Consider the following 13,780-nt stretch of genomic DNA (forward strand, 5'->3'; position numbering starts at 1 on the left):
CTTTTATGTCATTTTTTTTAATGTGTAGCCCCCCAGGCCTTATTTACCACACACCATCCAAACCCAAAAAAAAACAAAATAAAGAAGAACAGCACACTTTGATGGTAAGGTAGAAAAAGGATATTTCCTGGAGTGATTTTAAAGGGTTTTTTGTCTCATGAAGGCATTCAAAACCAGATTTAAATCCAAAACCAGAGTTTTAAGAATCTTAGAGGAGTAGTTAGCACAGTCACCGTAAAGAACCTGACATCCTGATGTGATGAAATCCTTCTACATACTCTGGAGAATGCTGGAAGAAAACTGCTGCTGCTATCTACACCCTGAGTATACCAGCTTGGTCTGGTAATGTACTTCCTTCCTTACACCAATGGGAGAATCTTTCACAAACTCAGGTGGAAATTCTTCCTGCAAACCAGCATGGAACTGATCACCCTGTTTTAAAAATGTGTGTCCTTCACACATTCCCCCTCAAAAGCCAGGCTTTTAGACCTTCGTTGATTCTTTATTATCCTGGACATGATGGGCATAGGAGGTAATGCATACAGGATGGAGTTTGGCCCAATTTGGAAGAGAGCATTAGTAACTACGGTCTTTGTTCTCTTTTCCTGGAGAAAAATTTGGGGACTTTGTTGTTTGGTATAATGTGAGTAAACCCAGCAATGGCATTCCCAAGGAAACTCCCAGCTGATGGAAGATCTCTGGTTGAAGGAACCATTCTCTGTGGTCTAGCTTGCTCATGCTTAACAAGCTAGTTCTGATGTTTTCTCATTTATGCTGAATGTGCACTATGAATTCTTTATTCACCTCATTTCTTTCTGTAGAGAGGCAGACCTGATCCCTACCTGCTTGTTGACATAAGATATAGCATTTTCCATCATAATCAGCACTGCGCTGCTGGGGAGAAAGTCCACCAGTAAGCACAGGACACATAGATGATCACTCAGTTCCACCTAATTAATACTGTGATATTTTCTGTCCCCAACCACATTCCCTGAATTGACCTGCTCTTAACACAGGCTCCCCAGCATTACACGTTGTCAATGATGGTGGACACATATGGGATCCTTTATGGCTTGCCCTCCTATGAAATTTTCTTTACCAGTGAAAAAAGTGCATTAGCATTCAAAGCAGGGTGGGGTGGACTCATGCAATAAATAGGACAGAGGTTTGTAGTGGTCTCATAATGCTAGGACCACTGCAAAATAGCTATGCAAGATATCACCGTGCCTAGGACATTCATAAGGGCTGATAGCAACATCCTGTGGGAGCCAAAAATTTATTGGACTACTTTCCTCCATTAGAGTTTAAGAACCACAGCAATGGCATTCCTGACATCTTCTCTTATGGGGAGGCAAAGCACAATGAATCTTGGAAAACTGATTAGCACTTTTTCTTGAATCTTGTTTTTCTCTAGTTTTCGTAAGATAGGAAATTTGGCAGACCATTGTTCCATTCTCTTCAACACACACCGGTTTGACCTTGAAGAGGTGCTAAGTAAAGAGAGGGACCAAAGCTATAGTTTCCCCCACCATGCCTCCCTTTACATGGATGTAGAGACAGGTCAAAATATGAGGGGTTGGCTGACTGAAGAACTGATCCAGAGTAGTGGCACAGGAAGCTGAATGAACAGTCTTCTCTGTTGAAATTGAGAGCTACCTTTGCACTTCTGTCAGCGTAGCTTATGGACAGAGGCTGTTGCCAGGGATCCTCATGCCCACGTCAAGATGCAAAAAAGTCAGCATGTCACACAATAACTGATCGGGACTTGACAGACCAAGCAAGCATACCATCCATTTGGAGCTCAAAGTAACTCAAGGCATCAGCTAATTGCTGTAGGACCAACTGGGGTAGAGTACAAAGAACACTTTGTTTTGGAAAATGATTTCTTTGATTTCACTGTTTTGCATCACTGGATACTGCTGGAAATACGGTAAAGCCTCAATAAACTGCAAGTTCCCTTCAGAAACTTACCCAAATTAAACTGATTTTCCCCCAAAAGGAAAAGAATTTTTTACTTATAATTTCAGGCTCCAAATGCTGGAAGAGAGTTTAAAATGATCGGTTCTCAAGAGTACTCTGACAAAGATCTGCCATGTTCCTGGATCTAAAGGAAGAATTATGTGAAGGGAATTCCAAGGGTAGTCCCTTACATTGTCACAAAGTGACTGATTATTTTAAAGACAGATGCCACAGCAAAAAGACTAGTGGACATCAGGATGGAAAAAGCCAAGGTAGATATCAATGAACAGAAAGCTAACTAGAGGGAGGAGGAAGAGCTATAATACCAATCCAACAGTATGTACCAATGGCGATCAGACTAAACATTAGCAAACTATAATAATAAATTAACCCAAAAGTCATTTGGTACAGCCAGAGTTAGTCCTTTTGTCAGAACAAGGATGCCACTAACAGCTCAGCTAAACACAGCAGTAGGGACTAGTAACAAAAAAACCTTTAGAGGCTATCAAGGAAAAACTAGTTTTTAAAAGGCACTTCAAAAAGATTGAATGAAGGTATGAAAACTAATAGCCAAGAATAGAGAAGTTGATGAAAATGTGAAGACTTTTTAGACTGCTCTTTACATTCTCCAAGTGTTTGCCTCAATAAGGTGAAAGCCCCTTCAGAAACATTCTCATGGTTAAGCTCTCACACAGACATCCAGGGCCCCTAACAACTGGGAGAGGGATAGCTCAGTGGTTTGAGCATTGGCCTGCTAAACCCAGGGTTGTGAGTTCAATCCTTGAGGGGGTCATTTAGGGATCGGGGGCAAAAGTCTGTCTGGGGATTGGTCCTGCTTTGAGCAGGGGGTTGGACTAGATAACCTCCTGAGGTCCCTTCCAACCCTGATATTCTATGATTCTATGAATGACAATATATCAAAGTAAAAAGATCCTTTCCAGCAGCCAAACATTCCTTCAGGAGAAGCATTCTGTAATTCTTAACATGTACAAGTCACTGTGGAAACAAAAATTTCAGTGCAGGATGTTTGTGAAACTGCAGAACCTGATACCTTATTATTCCACCCCAAGATAGAGATCAGAGATGCCCTCAATAACAGCAGGCTCAAAGTGGGAGCATAAATCTTACATAGCCCACTAGAGCCCCGTTGCATTGAAAATATATTTTTGAGAAGTTGTGTTCAACTCTTGTAATCAGAATACTCTAGCTCCCTCAGCACCAAGCAGAGAAGAGTGATCCCATGCCAAAAACAGGTTTCTGTTATTAGCTCCAAAAATTTCTCCCTCAACATTCAAGCCTTTTTTAACCTTGGAGAAAACTGAGTACTCTCATTTTGGCTTCCAGCAAAGAGAAAAGTTGTTACCTAATTTGAACTGCTTTGGAAACCCTGGCATACAACCTACCATAAGAATTCATGGAAGAACAACTACAGGTGGTATGCTCATCTGGTCCAAATGCCTACCAATGACCCGGTGAGAATTATCTTCGACCTTGACCCAACGAAAGCAAGATGAACACCCCTCCCCCCCGGAAGATCTAAAACATGATGGTTGGACAACATCAGACCCCTGGCTCAGGACAGAACATAACAGGGGTGCATAATATGTACAAAGGCCTCTTGATTGTCCAAGCAACAGCATGAGAACTAACCAAGGTCTGCGGCTCTCCTCCAAGGTAAATTCTATATTAAATACCATAAAAGCCAGCAATGATTGTGACCTGGAATGGATGTGCCATGTGTTTTCCTGCCAGAAGTCAGAAGTGACTTCTTCTGTATGAAGTGGTGGCTGTGCCGAAAGATAACGTAGCTGAAGTCGACGTACTTAGATCTATGAAGTGGTGGCAGGCTCTCTGTTTACAGAAGTAAAGATTCAGCTCTCACTTTCGTCTTCTGTCTATCTAGAGTTCACTATAGAAATCGTACCTTTCTTCCAGAAGAAAAATGCCTTTTCAATCCCACTAACTCACAACAGCAGCAGGCATGTTACATCCAGATATGGGAAAAGGAAGACACTGAACAAGCGAACAAACATGCCTGATATGTAACAAAGCAGACAAATTTCCCCACAGAACCTCTTTTCCCTTCACATGGTCACCAAAATCTCACTCTGGAAGAAATTATACCATAGAAGGTAAGCAACAGTGAAGTATGGATGGACCAGCAGCCAATGTCTTTTACACACATGAGAATACCTCTTAACATGGGGCCTGGCTGTTCTTTCAAGCTTTCAGTCAGGAGATAAAGGCTTTATTTTGATGGAATATTGTATGTTCCGCAAGCTTGAACAAAAGTATTCTAGAAATATTTTCATGTTTATAAATTTGTACTGGGAATATTTTTCTATCCCTCAACCTGTAATGTTAAATGCCCCCGTTACCATGAGTACAAATGAACAGGCCTCAAAGGGAAAGAAAAAATTACTAAACTTCAATCCTCTGAAAATGTCCTAGTAACTCTTCTATGAATAAATATGCCATTATTTTAAGAATGGATTGCTTGGGTCCTTCAAGAGCTAGAAGCAAACAACACGACCCATCAGAAATCTGGGAATCTCCCATTTCCAAACAATATAAAGCTCCCATTTCTATCCTTGCAGTGTTCTAAGATATTAAACCTTAAAATCTGTCATTGGTCCAGGATTGAACAGGGACCATCCCTGGGTCTCAGGACATTGTGAGACTGTAGCATGGAGAAGATTCCACATTTGATGGGAATGGAAGGAAGGAAATGTTTTGTCAGGTTGAGGGATTTTTTTTTTGTATTATTACGGTGTGAAAGTTTGGAAGGCCCCAACAGAGAGGTACTGATGTATTAATGGGCAGAGTGCTGGCTAAGTGGTCAAAAGATACAGTACATCATGGTAAATATAATTTATCACATGCATATCAACACTATGTGCAAAAACATACACACAACTTGAACAAACCATGACTGCCAACAGTCAGCAGGCTGAAGAGACAAAAAACTCAGATTTTAAACATTTGATCACTCAAGAAAAATAACTGAAGTTAAGAAGCACTGCATGACCCTTCAAAAACCATCTGTTGATCACACATGCACTTCAATATCTCGGTTGCACTGACAGATAGTACATCCAGCCTGAAACCTAAAATTTGAAGCTGATTTGAAGCTTCAGAGAAGCATGTGGGTAGCACAAACAGCAAAATATATATATATATCTCCACATTTACATGCCTTTTCCAAATTTGGTGCTTAAGGAAAAACAACATTTTAAATAAAACTTATTTTTTCACTGCAAGTATATTATCTGCTTAATGTCTCCATTTGATTGATCCCTAATGTTCCGGAAGAGGCAGCATGCTATCCAACCTACCCACTATTAAACTTTTCTATAAACGTTGTCAAGATTAAGCAATGGTCTAAGACCACCTAACCACATACACATTTTGTAAAGATCAACATGATCATGCTTCCTTACAAAGATTCAGCATTGCTATTAACCGTAACTATGTCAGAGAAAAAAGGAAATCTTAAATTAGAAAATCAATTCTGTTTGACAGAAGTCTAAAGGCCATAGACTTATGGCTTTTTTTTTTTTTTTTAAACATCTTCTAAAACTAAGGTAATTTAACCATCCCTTATGTTCAAGAAAGATGAGGTGTCAATAAAGGATAACATAGTAATAAAATCTATCCAGGGACAATATAGTATGCATATGAAAATAAAAAGATATACTCATGGTGGGAAGGGCAAGGAGACCTCAAGATAACCATAAAACGATGGCGTAAGTCAGCCAGTCTTGGATCCACAAGCAGAGCTGGTGCGTACAGCTGGATTTGTCCTTCACTAGATTCTGTACAAAATTTAAGCTCTACCAAATCTGAAGGCTTCATTAAAAAGGGTCTGTTGAAATACAAGTGTTGGCATCGAACAAACCAACTTCCGCACGCTTACTGAAAGATATTTATTAATGCAATGGACAGATCCCAGCTGCACAGATCACAGAAAAATCCCTGGTCCAGAGCCTAAAGAGAGAAATCTGTTTCATTACAGGAAATCCTATTAAACTGATCTTCCTTATAAAAGGTGAAATGACCAACTCCAGAAGGCTATAGAGAATATAATGAATGCAGAGTTTAATTAGGGCATACTGCTAGCTGACTATAATCTATTAATTAGCATTCCCAATTTCTACATCTCATTGCATGTTTCACTTTGCTTTTAAATTGCACCCTTCCTTTTTTGGACCAAAGTTATACAATCCTAGCATTGTGATAATAATTACAGTGGGTGCCTAGGGAAGAGAGTCCTGGCAATATCCTTAAGTGTTTAATTAGGGTGCTGGTGAGGGGAAGGAGGGGAGAAATGATGTGGAAAAAATCAGTGTTCTCCAATCTCTACAGATGTTCTTTATAGCATAATAATCCACTGATTGTTCCAAAGAATTTGAGTTACTGAACAAGCCAGCCATAGGCTATATGTTGCCTTCAAGATTTTCATAATGAATCGAAGTTCAGAAACCTCAAGTCTTGAAATAACTCACTTTAAACCACGCTGACCTAGAAATAGAAAAGAATGCATCTTAGACATATGCCAGTCACCTTATTTTTTGCAGCACTTTCCCCCTACCCACCTTCCAAAGCTAGATAAAGGAGTGAGTATGCCAGTAGAGCTTCAAGGCTCTAATCACATCTGAAGTAGAGCAAACATTTTCTTTAAAAGATGTGAGATGGATGAAAACTCAATAGGGAAATATCCTGATTGTTGTGAAAAATCAAACCAGATTAGGGATAAACGCTGGGACTGCACACAGGACTAGTTTGCCACGTGAAAAAAAAGGGTTTTTCTTAAAGGAGAGGACGGATGGTTCCCCAGCTCAACTGGCTAAAGTAATAGCTAGAAGGTATAAAGGAAAGCAATCAAAGGAGATGGAGGTTATTTGCTCAAAAGGAGGAACAAAGACTTCAGAATTAACATGAGATTCCAAGGAGATACCTCTGGTCTCGCTGGTGTGGATTTAAATGGGAAGCTACACTGAATTCTTTTAACTAGAGAGTGAGAGCTTACTTTAAAGTCCTCGACCTAACCTGTTGTGATAATTAGGCCTACAAATTTACCCTAATTGGAAGCTCAACAGTAAAAAGTAAGTGAAAGTTCATAGCGTCACAATAACCTATAATAAAACTGCTGATGGGAAAAGTTGCAAAAGGGAGACAGGAAGACTGAATTAGGACAAACCAACAGGCCTACAGATATAATTCCGGGACTGTAATTTCTGGTAAACAAGAACAGTGTCAGACTGAAAACCAATTAACCAAAATTAGTATGTAGGAAACCAGGCCTAATTGGTGGACAAAATATGTTCTTTAAAAAAAGAAAAAAGAAAAAAAAAAATAAGAGACTGTTGGAGAAAAATTGGCTACTGAAGTGACCTTCACAATCATGGCTGCCATCTCCACCCCTGCCCTGGGACACCAGTCCTTCGTCATCCTGAGAAGTGTCCGCACCAGACTGGACCAGAGAAAAGGAACCAAATGACATTATCACTTCCACAAACTCCGGCTGAATCCTGAACACCATCTGGGATGTGAGACTGTCTCCCCCCCACCCTATATATCCTTTTCCTTCCCTACCTTATTTCTTTACTTTACTATCTCTCTCCTTTTTCATTGCGTCTAACAAGAGTCCAGTTTGTCAGCCAGGACTGTATATTTTACAGCACTACTGTAAGCCTATGACCAGAAAGAGGCAGTGTCAAGGCTGTATCCCCACTTTGAACTTTAGGGTACAAGAGTGGGGGCCTGCATGAGGACTCCTAAGCTTATCTACCAGCTTAGCTTTGGTCCGCTGCCACCATCACAAGAACTCCCTCCCTGGGAAGCCTTGAGAAACCTTTCACCAATTCCCTGGTGAACACAGATCCAAACCCCCTTGGATCTTAAAACAAGGAGAAATTAACCATCCCCCCTCCTTCCTCCCACCCTCCTTTCACCAACTCCTGGTGAATACAGATCCAAACCCCCTTGGATCTTAAAACAAGGAGAAATCAATCTGGTTCTTAAAAAAGGCTTTTAATTAAAGAAAAAGGTAAAAATCATCTCTGTAAAATCAGTATGGAAAATAACTTTACAGGGTAATCAAACTTAAAGAGCTCAGAGGACCCCCCTCTGTCTTAGGTTCAAAGTACAGCAAAACAAAGATAAACACTCTAGTAAAAGGTACATTTACAAGTTGAGAAAACAAAGTAAATCTAAGACGCCTTGCCTGTCTTTTTACTTACAAGTTTGAAATAGGAGAGACTTGTTTAGAAAGATGGGGAGAACCTGGATTGATGTCTGGTCCCTCTCAGTCCCAAGAGCGAACCACCCCTTAAAACAAAGAGCACACACAAAAGTCCTTCCCCCCCCCAAGATTTGAAAGTATCTTGCCCCCTTATTGGTCCTTCGGGTCAGGTGTCAGCCAGGTTACCCGAGCCTCTTAACCCTTTACAGGTAAAAGGATTTGGAGTCTCTGTACACAGAGAGCTGTTACCTTTCCCTTTATAGTTATGACAGGCAGCTAAAAGCCATACCCTAAACAGCTTGTCTCCCTCACCAACAAAAGTTAGCCCAATAAAAGATATTACTTACCCACCTTGTCTATCTAATGCCTGATCTACACTAGTGGGGGGGAAATAGATCTAACTTACACAACTTCAGCTACGTGAATAACGTAGCTGAAGTCGACGTACTTAGATCTACTCACAGCAGTGTCTTCATTGCAGTTAGTCAACAGCTGATGCTCCCCCATCAACTCTGCCTGCGCCTCTCGCTCCGGTGGAGTACCGGAGTTGACGGGAGAGTGCTCGGCGGACGATTTATCGCGTCTAGTCTAAAGGGGATAAATCGACCCCCGCTGGATCGATTGCTGCCCGTCGATCCTGCGGGTAATATAGACAAGCCCTCTGAGACTGTCAAACAAATTTCCTTCTAAAATCTCTTTCCAGCTAAAGGAAAAGGCAACAGGGGATGCTGTTAAAATGAAATCCTTATTTAACACTTTACATTTCAAATGCTTTAACTGTTTTTCCTTTTCTGCATCTTTAATAAAAGTGCAAAAGTATTTTTAATTATATGTTAACCATAGTACTAACCAGGCTGAGGCCTCTGTATACCAAACCCCAAATCTTGTTTAAAACTGTTTAATGTTGGACAGTGAATGGCTTTTGTTAACACCTCTGGCCCAACAGAACAAACCCTAATACCCCCACGGGTGCAAAATTGATCTTTATGGGTGCCAAAAGAAAAATCTAGATTACTAAAATTCTCTACCACTGATTCACTTTATAGCTGGACAAGTCATTACAAATGAGTAAAACTGCAGCACAGAAAGTTTAAGGTACAGTCTGCCCTACTAAATCAGAGGTTAACAGTTGTTAATCGGCTGCAGCCCAAACGGTTTGATTTAGTTTGTGTAAACATGAACAGATTGCATTATCACACTAACAAAACAAAAACAAAATCACATCTATGTCATAAAACACCGATTGCAGAAGGCATCAAATAGCACAAACTCTCTGTAAGAAGTCAGCTTAAAGCAAAAAGTTGAGTTCTAACTTCTTGGAGGTAAATGATGTATCTAATCTTGTCAGACACTCCAGCCTAGTCTACACTACAAGTAATACTCAGTTGCTGACAGAGGGTACTGTTGAACTGCTGCTGAACATTGTCTAAGTGAAGCCAAGGCCAAAGCGTATTTGGTATCATTTTAGAAACTGGCTAAAAATTGCAGGTCTGGGGATTGCTGAAATGGTGCTGAACAGTTTGTCCTTGGCTATGCTTGCTGTCATACTTTATTCAGCACTTGTTCAGCTGCACCTGTTGTCAGCAACTGATACATTTTTAACACATAAAATGCTTCAGATATTACAGCAATAAGCACTATAGAAATATCAATAAAGATCAGTAGAGAATAACCTGATATTTAAAGGGAAATAAATTAACTGCTTAATATCAATCCACAGCCAAATACTACATAACACACAACAGCACATCAATTGACCCATGCTCAGAGGACTTGGAATTCTGCTAGCATAACTTTTGTTCAACAAGTGGTATTATGGTTTGAAAATAGTTTAAAAAAAAAAAAAGTTATTCCATTACGTGGGGAAAGCCCCCAACCCATTCTACCTAACTAACTTAGAGGTGGAATCCAGTGTAGAGTCCAAGAGTAAAATAGAAACAACCCACTGATTCAGTCCTACTCTCTCCCACCAAAACCATATACACACACACACACACACACACACACGAGTTCAACAATGACCTTGCATAACTTACCTGGTTTTCTTCCTGCACCACTCTATACTGCTCCTTCCAAATGGTGATTTTGGAAGCTTCATCTTTTCTCAAGGCTCTCTCCTTCTTTAGCTCTGGACTCCAGAAGGTCTTGATGCTGTTCATGGAGGAGCTCAGCTTGCTTTCTTTCACCTCCACATCCTTGCGCAACAAATCATTTTCTCGTAGCACCTCTTTGAGCTGTGTCTGCAGATCCATTATAGTGTTATCCCTGGCCTGGCGCAGTGAGTGAGGCACAGTGGATGCCATGCTCACTGGAGGGAGGTGGTGGTCTCCAAATGCAATAGTATCACTGGCAACCCCACTACTGGCAATATTGGGGCTGCTACCCATAGCAGTCATCCTAACACCATAAGGCAGCCGCCCCCCGGATCGGCCAAGAGTCATGGTGCTTTTAGGGGTGTCGGCACCCACGTTCTCATGGTCACTTAGATACATAGGGCCAGATGTGGCATAGGCAGCATTTAAGGATTGAATATTTTCCATGGAAAGCGTTTTCCCACTCCCACCCCCAGCACTGCTTCCAGAGCTCCCACCTGTGCTGTTGGTTCGACGATGACCCAAGCGTGGTGATCTTGGCAACCTTGGTGAACGCCCAGGACTCTGGTTGCTTGGTTCAACCTTACCAACTGACCGAGCACTTCCATACATGATTGAACTGGTGGCGTGAGGTGACTATATAGGTATCAAGCAGGAATGAGATAGAGATACTGTGAGGTTTTCTTATGGTTGCAAGTCAGCTTAAGGCCAATCACAATTTATAATAGATCCAGTTGTCCATTTCTGAAGTCACGTACTCATGGTGTTTGAGATCATATCTGTATCAATTAAAAAAAACATATTCAATACCCAATATCTCAAAAAAACAAAACAAACAAAAAAAAACCCTCCATTTTGACCCACCCCAAGTGGAAAGTGTCCTCTATTAGTTACTTCCCAATTTCTCCATAATACTTCCAACTACTTGCAGCTGTCAAAAATGCAATTTTTCAAAACCTCAAGAATCAAACTTAAAGTGAGTTTTACGATTATAGGCTCTTTCTCTACACTGTTGTCACTGAAAAATGACAAACCCAACAGAGATGCCTCCATCATTTTTCAGATCATTTCTTTTCCTATGGCCATGGTCTAAACTCCAAAAGAACAATCTAATTTTTTCCCCCTTTCAAATTGCGCCCCTCCCTCCCTAAACTGTAGTTTGTCAGGAAACTCAATTTCATAAACAAACTTGAACCCATTCAACGTGTATGAATCTTTCCCAGGCAAGTGCCTCAGCTTTTGCAACTTGAGATTTCATTTAAAAATAAAATCTCTAGACCCCGTGGCTGTAAAAATGATCCTCCAAATATGAACCTAGTGTAAACTAATACAGTGCTGTTTTTCTAAATTCACTTGCAGACAGTTCCAGGGCCTCAGTCCCTCCTCAGAGAGGCTTTTCAGTCTACACTGCTGCCATTCAGAACTCTGCAGTCAGCAGTGACACTGACAAGAGTCAGGTCATTGCTGCCAGTGAAGCTCTAAGCAGCAATAGATGCAGGCACTAGAACTATTATGCTGTGAGGATTCCCTCCACAAACAACAAGGCATGATAAGAACAGCAGATCCCCCATTATCATCCTTGGAGCAACTATGGGAAAGGGGAGAATAAAGCCAACAGTGTTCCTTCTTCCTTTCAGCAGCTGTGAGGAGACTGCAGAAAATGTAGGGAGTGCAGACCAAGTTTATCCCACATCTACTAGCCAGGGGCTGATAGAGATGGAGCACCTGAGAAGGGTTCAAGGACAGCACCCTCCTCTTTCCAAACAGATCAAGCGTGGGTAAACTAATTCTGAAGGTCCCTTCTAGTCCTACCATTCTATGATTCTCACCTGGACACTGCCCTGCCCTTCCCCTTTCGCCGTATCTTTTGCCAGTATGTTTGGTCCTCTGGCTACAGTGTGTCTGACTAAATATCCAAGTCCTATCCAGGAAGATAAGTTTTGTGATGAGGTTATGTTTCTGGATGACCAGACGGAAGAGACTGATAGGGTAAGTTAAGAGAGAGAATATGGTACTAAAGGAGATGCTTGGATAAATGGAAAGAGAAAAAAATTATAGGTGAGTTACAAAACATAATATGAGAAAAGATAACAGGGTAAAGGTAGAGAGAAGAAAAAAGAGGGAACATACACTGAAAACAATGCAAAGAAGATAAACCAGAAACTGTTAAGGGAAAGAAGAAAAACGTGGCGTAAAGGCAGAAAAAGGAACAACAAAAAACAAGAGGCAGTGAATCACATTTTAAAAATAGAAAGTTAAATGACAATGTACAAACAGTATACTGCTGTTTCCTTTACATTTCAGAAGATGCAATAGCACAGGAAATTTTTACCTTGCTCTTTCTAGGGACTGTTTTTCAAGTCCCATTCACTAACTACTGCTAGCAAAATTGTTAATAGGTGTGAAAGTATTTGTTCACTTGAACCCTTTCTTCAAGAAGTGATCACAGTGTATCTAAACAGTTGGCTGATGCACTAAGTTTGGCAATAACATTGCTAAAGCTTACTTTAAAAGCTCAGGCACAGAAAAGAAGTGAACTAAGTTTATAACACAGTAAGCTATTTGGCTACCAAAACATGGTAGCCCACAGATTTTTTAAGTCAGGAATTAGAGATGGCAAAGCCTTCTTAGTTCACTTATTCCCACATGAGTCAGAGGAGGATTCTTCCCTTTCACAGTAAAGTGTACAGTGTCATAAAATTAGACTGGCCAATTGTCAAGAGACTATGCTCTAGGTCTTGAAATAAAACAGCAAAGTAGCCAATTTCTTTGAACAAGAACTTGACAAAAAATCAGTTTGATTAAGTCATCCTCACTGTCTGGACTACTAGTTTGTTCATTCCTGTTCTGCCACATTGGATAAGGGCATGCAAATCAGATTGTACTATTTCCAAAACAGTATCTGAAGCAGATTCATTGAGGACTTGTCGACATGAGGCTTCAGGAAAATTAATCCAAACTAACTAAAGGTGTGAATTTAAAGCAGATTAATCAAATCACATTAAATATGTGTGGACCCACTCATTCAGAACTGAAATGGCCTTAATATGGTTCATCTGAGCTATACTTAATTAAGGCCACTTAAGAGTATGCCCACATAGCACACTAAACCCAGGCTCTGACTCAGATTTAAAAATTTAAAAACCCTTCCATCCACACAGAAAGCAGCCTAACTCGGGCCCACAGACCCTGTTAGGGAGGTGGGTCAGAGCCCAAGTCCTGCTGTGACATGGGACAAAGCCCAGCATTTTGCAGTGTGGATGCAGATCAAGTTCAGGTCACCAGATTCAGGTCTGGAGATTCCACCAACACTATCTCACAGTTCTGTAGAGCTGTTTTCCCCAGCCCTTCCATCCCAAACCTTCCCACTCACTTCAGAAGAGCCAGAAGAAACCACTTGGTTCAAATATAGCTGCTTAGCATTTAACCCTTCATTTACACACACACACACACACACACACACACACACACACACACACACACA

The 13,780-nt window shown here is 40.8% G+C and overlaps 1 protein-coding gene across 7 annotated transcripts in view; it reads right to left on the bottom strand.

Annotated features, from left to right (window-relative positions):
- Positions 1-13,780, bottom strand: part of ERC1 (ELKS/RAB6-interacting/CAST family member 1) — a 524,735-nt gene that overhangs the window by 487,954 nt on the left and 23,001 nt on the right. For all 7 annotated transcript variants that reach the window (XM_024204585.2, XM_024204602.2, XM_024204575.2 and 4 more), the window contains exon 2: positions 10,240-11,075. In XM_024204585.2, the coding sequence (XP_024060353.1) occupies positions 10,240-10,908 (669 nt within the window). In that variant the 5' untranslated portion in view covers positions 10,909-11,075. The remainder of the gene's footprint in view (positions 1-10,239; positions 11,076-13,780) is intronic.

This window comes from Terrapene carolina, unplaced genomic scaffold, assembly GCF_002925995.2.
Source record: "Terrapene carolina triunguis isolate 2854851 unplaced genomic scaffold, T_m_triunguis-2.0 Scaffold190, whole genome shotgun sequence".
NCBI lineage: Eukaryota > Metazoa > Chordata > Testudines > Emydidae > Terrapene > Terrapene triunguis.